General features: G+C 39.5%; 2 protein-coding genes across 3 annotated transcripts in view; one reads left to right on the top strand and one right to left on the bottom strand.

Moving 5' to 3' along the window:
- The first annotated feature begins 1,027 nt into the window (after window positions 1-1,027).
- Window positions 1,028-3,814, top strand: LOC132451276 (lens fiber membrane intrinsic protein-like). Of its 2 annotated transcripts, none has more exons than XM_060043643.1 (5): window positions 1,028-1,204; window positions 1,912-2,126; window positions 2,494-2,643; window positions 2,933-3,067; window positions 3,444-3,814. In XM_060043643.1, exons 2-5 carry the CDS (start codon window positions 1,952-1,954, stop codon window positions 3,503-3,505), a joined length of 522 nt encoding a protein of 173 aa, XP_059899626.1. In that variant the 5' UTR covers window positions 1,028-1,204; window positions 1,912-1,951; the 3' UTR covers window positions 3,506-3,814. The 2 variants fall into 2 exon arrangements, with proteins under 2 accessions (XP_059899626.1, XP_059899625.1); XM_060043642.1 differs by having other exon boundaries at window positions 1,190-1,324.
- Window positions 3,815-5,653: 1,839 nt separating this feature from the next.
- The window catches only part of tinagl1 (tubulointerstitial nephritis antigen-like 1), a 45,040-nt gene continuing 41,414 nt past the window's right edge, over window positions 5,654-9,279 (bottom strand). The window contains exon 12 of the mRNA XM_060042903.1: window positions 5,654-9,196. Within this exon, the coding sequence (XP_059898886.1) occupies window positions 9,035-9,196 (162 nt within the window). The 3' untranslated portion in view covers window positions 5,654-9,034. The remainder of the gene's footprint in view (window positions 9,197-9,279) is intronic.

Genomic DNA, 9,279 nt, shown 5'->3' with positions numbered 1-9,279 from the left:
TTGCAGATTAATGGATTATAGACTGGCCTAGTCCATTAATCTCATCATCACCAAATGGTCTGTATTTGTAGTCTTCTGACATTTAGCTAATTATGACGCTGAATGACGGGTTGAAAAGAATGACGGATCTGTTCAATGTCTGATAAACTCAACTGACTTGGTGAAATGCATTGTGTAATGAATTTGGGTTAAATTAATCTAAATTTCACTATGTTGTCATTTTCTTGTGATTGTGACTCACTTTCCTATGTATGGCCTGTGGGCTTTTTTTGTGTGTCTTCATGTGCATTTCTATGTTTCTGTTTATGATTTGTGTGGTGGGGTGAGCACATACTGTATCTACGTACACATGTACTGTATATATAAAAAACATTACTTGAATATGAATATACTACGTATATATATAAAATACGTAGAATATATAAAACATATAACCAAAAATATGGAGATACAGTAATGAGGCATACATCCTATTGCAGTAAAGAGAAGCCTGGTGGTGTGTGTCTTTGTCCACAACGCACGTGATCTCTCAAAGCAAAGTGTCTATTTCAGCATGTTGCATTCACTCCATCAGGAACGCATACCTATGCATATCCCCTGTTCTAGGGCACGCCGACTGCAAACAAACAAAAACAACACAAAATATACAGGGGAGACCCCCACCACCACCCACCCATTCCGGATCCAAAACCAACACACACACACACACACACACACACACACACACACACACACACACACACACACACACACACACACACACACACATACACATACACATACACACACACACACACGCACATGCACATGCACGCGCACGCACACACACACACACACACGCACACGCACACGCACACGCACACGCACACGCGCACGCGCACACACACACACACACACACACACACACACACACACACACACACACACACACACACATACACACATACATACAGACAAATGAGTACTGGGTTAAAGCCCCCCTCCCCTCAGCATCATGCCATTCAAATGGCATGATGCTATACAGGAACATGGGGTTGGTCACAATAGATTGTGCTTCCATCAACAGAAAACAGAGGGGCTAACTTTTTGGATTGTCGCCCACGGGAACTCTTTCTCTCACTCTGTGCCACCAACATCTGTCCCTCTCTTCCCTTGCCTCGTAGAGGTGGTTTGTCAAGAGGCTCCATTTACTAAACGATAGAAGGTAAGTAGTGCCACCGGGGAGTTTATCTTGCGTGATGCATTTACGTTGTCCGTCATAAAACAGTTGGCATTGACAGAATATGACGAAAAAATCTGCTGGGGAATTGGTAGCGAATTCTTGGTGAGGATGCCTGACATAACCTTGTATCATACTGTATCAATAATTGCTTCTGCTGACATAAAATCGATTTTTACTGGTGGTTAACATAGCACAAGGTGAGTTCTGAGGGATTATGTGCATCTAGATCATTCCATAGGATGAGGAACATGCATGAAGAAAGGTTTGTAATATTATACTAATACACGGCTGGTAACATTTGATGGTATTTGCTTTGTTTGATTTGTACATTTTTACCTTCACATGTCTCCCGCTGATACTTTCGTACATTACTTACATGCATATTTTTTAAGCTAATTTGATATATACATAGTTTTGTAGATTTATTTTGGCTGATTAACCTGATTCTGTGTTATTTAAATTAAAGACATTATTAATAGGGCCATTGTAAAGATCAATCAGTTATCCAATTACATTTTCATTAATTGGTTTTATGTTATAACTATTATAAGTCCTCTGCTCTGTTTTTTGGATAGTTTGCCAACATTCTAAACCATATTCATGTGTTAAGCCCTCTACTCAAACATGTACCTTCCTGTAGCATGCCACCCTTCAACCCTGAACTATTTTCTCTGTGTCCTTCTCCACAGTGATAGGTGCTCTGCAGCAGGCCTACAATCTCAGCTCAGGATGTACAGTTTCATGGGAGGAGGCCTCTTCTGTGCCTTTGTGGGCAACATTCTGCTGGTGGTGTCCACTGCCACAGACTACTGGATGCAGTACCGTCTGTCCGGAAGCTATGCCAACCAAGGCCTGTGGAGGTACTGCATGGCCAACAAGTGCTACATGCAAACCGACAGCATAGGTAGGAATAAGGTTCACATACGTGTGTCTTTTGGTTTAATCTCCCACAGCCCTCTACCCTAGGTTTGAAAAATAACTTTGAATCGGTTTTAGAAACAATAAAAGCCGGTTAAAAAATTTGAACCATCAACCAGTTAAATCAGGTAGAGCCACCTGATCAGACCATGTGTTATGACATTTGTTTGTATAATTTGGATTTATTGCAGAAAAGGAAATGAAGCTGTTATATAGTCTGATCAAATAAAATAAAAACCTTTCCATAGAAGAAAAGCAATTATCCCAAGCAGGTGGAAAATGGCATCCTTTCACAAGTGCACATGAGAAACAGCGAAACAACCCTAGTAACCCTTTCTCCCTGACCTCTACAGCCTATTGGAATGCAACCCGGGCCTTCATGATCCTGTCGGGGATGGCCTGTTTTGCGGGCATCATCGCCGGCATCATGTCCTTCGCCCACTTCTCCTCCTTTGAGAGATTCAACCGCTCCTTTGTTGCAGGAATCATGTTCTTCGTCTCCAGTGAGTAGGCTGAACAGTGGAAACTCGTCTCCTCCATACAACTCACACCTGAACACAGATACGCATGCAGTGATTCACCTTAAGATCTAGTTCTTTAAACACACACACAAAAACACACACACACACACACACACACACACACACACACACACACACACACACACACACACACACACACACAACCTCACATATACACATATAACACACGTCACACACATGCATAAGTAACACACACAAATAAAATTATCATTACAATAATACGTTTTATTTATCTTTTCGTCCTAAACAGCTTTCTTTGTATTGCTGGCCATGGCGATCTACACCGGTGTGACAGTCAACTTCCTGGGAAGGCGCTTTGGTGACTGGCGCTTTTCCTGGTCCTACATACTTGGCTGGGTCTCTCTCCTCATGACCTTCTTTGCTGGTAATCAGAGACGCAATGAGTATCTTAAAACCTTGGAATGTTACCGATGCATGGTAACTAGTTGTTGTAGTTATTATCGAAATACTGGAGAAAAGTTTTTTTGTTCACATTTTAGTTATGTTTGCCTTTTAACACAAAATTCAAGTCAAGCTCAGTAGAAGCCACTTGGGCCTTGTTCGTGTAGCACACAATGCACTGTGTGATACACAACATTTCTTCTTTAACACCAATGTCTTTATTATGATTGATTATTTGTTTAATACCCTATACTGTATATTATAGATATAATATATATACACATATATATACACACGTATATATATATCATCTACCCTAAGATGATTGATCAAGGAGTATACCTTTTTTTGTCTTCCAGGTATTTTTTACATGTGTGCCTACAGAATGCACGAGTGCAGGAGAGGCAACGGCCCACGCTAGAGGGAGACAAAGAGCCAAATGAGTCCGAAAGGCCCGTATCTGGACCACATGATGTCAGAGTACATCACTGTACACCTTCTACCATAGAGAAGAGTTGTCAGCATCAGGAATTAATAACAATAATTATACCTTGAATTTATATTACTGATTTTCAACCTTGGTCATTTTGGTCTAATTGATGAGATGGAGATATTTTTATTGTTGCAATACAATATTTAGCATCATTTCGGAAATATGTAAAGAGAAAACACAAATATATTTAGTTGATACAAACAAATTTAATGTTTCAATAAAGTGCCTCTTCTCATATTTGGTGGATGTTTTATTCCTGTTGATTTTAAGTGCCCCACCAGTCCAATGTAAAGTATAGTTGTTGTTGAGAAAAGCAAAAGATCAACTACGAGAGTACCGGTTTGGCACTGGAGTTGTAGCATGCAGACTAATATGGTCGTACACTGTAGTGTTTATCTCCATCCGGACAATCTCACTCCAATCATCATCAAGAAAGACCAGCAAAATGTGCGTTTCCATTATGGTTTTGATAAGGGAAAAACGGTGGAAATGATAAGGCTAAGTCAATGCTTCTATTCTTTGATTTGATATCAAGATCTTAGCAGTGGGAAAGTTAAACTTGCGGTCAATCTTCAGTTGTTTTTCTAATGAAGGCGGGCTTCCTTTGGCTTCCCGCCGATCAAAACTAGCATTGTTTCAACACCTAGGCTACCTATTGTTGATAACAGGGTTTATTTTCTGTTACTCTATCTCGCTTTAATCTAGTCTTCTTCCATTCTCTGCGGTGTTTGTGTTTATTATTCATCATTAGCTGGGAAGATATTTCATAGTAATAATGAAAGCTTAATAGGTGACCTTGGGTGTCTTGAAAGGCGCCTCTAAATGAAATGTATTATTATTATTATTAATAATGATAATAACAACAGTTTGCTTTATCGACACGTTTCCATGCTTGGTGCTTCCAGAAGCTTCTGTGATGAATATATGCATTGTATATCTTAGGTGTTTTACTGGGATTATATCTTGGCCTGGTTAAAGACAGATAGATGGGGAGGATAAGGGTAAGCATGAGAAGATGAAATAAGGAAAACATCTATATTATTTACTTATTGATATTGTACTTTACAAATCATTATCATCGTCATCACAAACATGCCACATAACACTACACACATTAAGATGAAGTCATGAAGACTAGTAATTATTCAAGGCTAGTATGACATTTATTTAGGAGACGCACTGGCAATTTATGATTTTATTATTACATCATAAATTCTGCATTTTTGGCCTCAGCCAATGTGTATGGAAAAGTCAAGAAGAGGTGATGCAGTCCCACAGCTGGCTACATGGTTGGTAAATGACATCTTCTTTGATTTGCAAAGTATGTGACTGGAATGCAAGGTCACCCCATGTAGTAGACAGTAGGTTTCTAATATCCTACTTCGTGTTTGTTCAACAGTTTCGGTGTGAAAACCTGGTGGGCTATGTTTCTTATGTTACAGCTTGTTTAAAACAGGTGAGGATTTTCGAGGCACGCAATTATGATTGACTAGACTTTAAGCTCAGCAGTGCCCCTCTGTCTCCAGAGGATCCTCGCAAGCAGATGTTCACATAAAGCCTCGTTCATATGTAGTAAAAAAAAACACACACAGTAATACACAAACTGACGTTGGTTGGGTTATTGTCATTTCATTGCTTTCAATAATAGAACGGATCAATAAATAATTATCACTATATCGCAAATATTGTATCTCTGTTTAGAACTCTGTGTGTGCACTTATGTTCGTTAATGATTGACATTTCAGTTTAGTTGCCCTGCTTTCCTACTGTCTGGGAGCTCTGGCGGGGTTACTGAAGTGACTAAAGAGGTTCAGCTGACACAGTACAACCTTATTCAAACTGAATTATCCAAACCCGCCTCTCATCCCATAGACTTGGCGGCTGCACATCCTAAACCCAACCATCAACCCTGTCCTGTTTCCCCAGTTCCCCTGGAATGCTGGGCACAAATCCTTGTTTTTTCAGACCTAGTTCCCAGCTTTTCCATGTATGTGCAGCCCTTCTAACCGATATGGTGGAAAAGAGTCTGGATCAATGTAGTTTACCAATTTAGAGTCAAAAACATATATATTACTATTGCTGTTTATGAAAGCCTTTATTGGGCCACAAAAGTGAGATATTTTGTGGTTTTGAATGAAGTGCACAAGATGCACCAGACAGAGTGATATTACATTGCACAGGAAACAAAGAAGGGTAGGCCTAATGGCATATAAATGTATCTTTTCATAAATTAAGTATACAAATATAATAATAGAGAACATGGAGTTGTGCCTTTGACTTTAGCTATTTATTAGACTGGAGATGTAGAAAGCTGGAGAAAAAGGACAGGATAAGGTTCCCTTAAAGGGGTCTCTTTGGTTTGTTTTCAGATGGAAGGAAATAATCATAATTCCAAGCCACGTCATTTTCTCAACCAAATGAAGATTAGCGGATATGCTCGCTTTTCGTAGACTTGCCATCAATGAGATGTGCTAAAATTCGGACTTTGGGTCAAAATCACAATAATTTCGTCTAGAATGAAATACTAGCCTGGTTGTGTCTCATCTGCAGCTAGCTTATCCTATTACCTATAAAGACGTCTGTTGACTGAGTGCTTGGGAATGGAAGCGCACTCACATCAGGTTGATAACAAGCCTGCCACTCACTAGATGTAGGGGAAAAGTCTGAAGAATGAAGAAAATACCATGATAATGACTGTTATGGTAGCTTATACTGGTCATTAAGAACTGTTAAGCTCTGTTGCCACATTTTAAACATCTCCATTGATTACAGTCTACCTGAAACATAAAAACGATTTAAATTGTACTGACATTTTTGAGTTTTTAACAACTACGAGGCATTGATAAACACTTAGCTAGTTGGCTTGCTAATGATAGTATAAAGCAGGGGACCCTCTACAGCATCTCACCGTATTTTAACAACACAGATTCAGCGAGGATTTAGAACATCACTATGTGACCAAACCTCCTTCTTAACGCTTGACAACTCCACATTGCATATTTCTTGTCCATCCGACCCTGCTTCACAACCTTTCATGTCTATCTATGGTCGTCATTTAGCACCGCACAGCTGAACTGGAGGGGAAGAGGTGATGTATGAAAAAAAAAAAAAAGCAGATGCTCAGCTAGCTTAAAGGCTAGCTTTGCTTAAAGCTCTTTCGAATGCAGTTAAAGGCATTCTAGGTCTAATAACATCACTGTATAATGTCTTAATCCTAAAATACAGTTCATAAGCTTCAGTTTGAACACAAGAAGCTGACATTTTCTAAGGCAAGGAACACACAAGGCTAAAGATAACTGTATGGTGTGGGGATAATATCTACATAGGCAGCAACATGTTTGATATTTTACTTTTAAAATGGCCTTACATGCAATACATTATACTGTTTGATATATGATAATATGATCTACAATAAGTCAGTATTAAATACACTTGGCTTAAACCCCTCCTGCCCTCTGGTGTTTGAAAACAAATGTGATTACCAGTAGGCCTATGTGCATTTTTTGTGGAGTGGGGAATAAAGAATGATACAGAATTTTCATAACAGATAATAGAATGCAGAGTACAGTACAATTACAACAATGAAAAATTGACATCTTCAGCTCACATAGTAACATAGCGTACACACATAGAACAAATTAAGTCTACATTACAGAAAGACTATATTCTTCACCGAAAATATTGCTGATTCTTTCAGGCTTTTCATAAACCAATATATGACCATTGTCGTAATGTTTGCTACGCTACAGGTTGGAAAGAACGAATGAAAGATCGTAGGGAAGAGGCATAAGAAAATGCATTAAGTTGGAGCTCAATGCCCCTTTTTCAGTGTTGTTGAAGGTGTTTGAATTGAGTGGCAAATGGCAGAACGGATTTGGCAGAAATGGAATATATTATATTCATAAATGTGTATTAATTAGTGTTTAATCCCATGAAAATAAGAATCGTTGTGGTTTCTACGTAGGGAGCACGTCCTCTGCCAGAGTGCTCGCCATGTTACACCGCTATTAATCTACACAAGCCCAGCTTCAGCTTTCCCTTAAAGTGTAAGCTTAACCTGCTGAGTGTGTAGAGCTAGGAGTAGGAGTAGTTTGGCTTATTTGATGGGTTTTATGAACAGCCAAGTTACTTTTTGGGATATCTTCATGGTTGAAAGCACTTTTTGTCAGTCCCTTTGGATTAGGGAGTCATCTTAATAAATGTTATGCAAGTGACACGATAAGTGACCGAGAAGCTTAACCCGCACACGCACACACCACACACACACACACACACACACACACACACACACACACACACACACACACACACACACACACACACACACACACACACACACACACACACAAATACACACCGTGGCACCATACTATAAGTTGTGAAGTAGCTTAACCCAACTGAGCAACCAACTGAATATTAGTTTCTCTCTGCAACCTTACTGCTAGATGCCACTCAATTCCACACACTTCACCTTTAATGGAAAGTAGTATTCACACTGCAAAATAAAAGCATGGGGAGAAAATGTTTTCCACAAAAGGTTTGGGATATAAATATTAAATACTGAAATCTCTTAGGAAAATCCACCTTTCTGGTGGTATTGGCCCCAACAATCAAAAGTACTTGCACCTACGTTGTTGTGAACATCTATGCAAGATAGTGGCCTTAAAAAATAAAGTTTTTCTACAATCATTGTGCTTTCTAACACACTCATCGCCCTATCCTCGCCGCCCTCCCTTGGGCATTCTTTTTCACTACTTATAACAGTGTATTCATCTTTTCATTGGAATGTATAGCTATTAACTACTCTTTCTATGTAAATGTACTCTGTCTCTAGTAAATGTAGTGAGTCTGCTTTGGGATCTTTCCATATAATTGTTACACCCTTTCTCTATTGAAAAATAATTGGGGTGATAGAAGATCTCAAGGTAAGTCCCCTCTCTTCTCCCAAACTGCCCAATACCCTACAAGGCTTTAAAGTAAGAAAAATAAAACTACAACTAAAGCTTTTATATGAAACTATATTGTGAACATGTGTATACCAGAAAATGAGGATTCTGGAAAGTGTGGTCTTTGGCATAGTCCTGAGTTGCTTAAACTATTACTTGTACTACTACAACTTACTACTTTAATTACAACTTAGTTAATTCGTACATTAGTGAAGTGGTGTCAAATATATTTTCATATCCTCATCTCTTTTGTAACTTCGCTAAAGGGGTGCTAGAGACAGCAATAGTTACGGGAATAGTAATGCAGACCCCCATCGTCATAGGGTTTTATGTGAGAGACAACATAGGTGATATGGGTAATCTTGGGTATAAACTGGCCTTTCCAAGTATACCAGGTCAGCGGAAGCTGTTGGAACTACAACTGGTCACTTGTTATCCTCCAGGGCATGGTAGGTTCCAGAACAAAGAAGATCGCCACATGGGAGCTTTTGTGTGTCGAAGGAAAGGGTCTCTAGTTGCGTCGGTGGCGGTTGGGTTGGTTGTGCATGTCCTCCATCGTGACCCTCCCCCACACGCCGATCACAAAGGTTTCAATCTCACACTCATTCTCGCCACGAGCGATGCGAAAGTAGCCGTCCTCGCCCCAGTTCTTCCCCCAAGAGTTGGCCGCAATCTGACGACAAAGTGAACGAGACATGCAAATGGGAGTTAATGGAAAGAATCGAGTAAATACAAAGGAATGTAGTAGACTAACAT

This window comes from Gadus macrocephalus, chromosome 22, assembly GCF_031168955.1.
Source record: "Gadus macrocephalus chromosome 22, ASM3116895v1".
NCBI classification, from domain to species: domain Eukaryota; kingdom Metazoa; phylum Chordata; class Actinopteri; order Gadiformes; family Gadidae; genus Gadus; species Gadus macrocephalus.
Note: the sequence above shows the minus strand (reverse complement) of the source record. Positions and strands in the feature narration are given on the sequence as shown.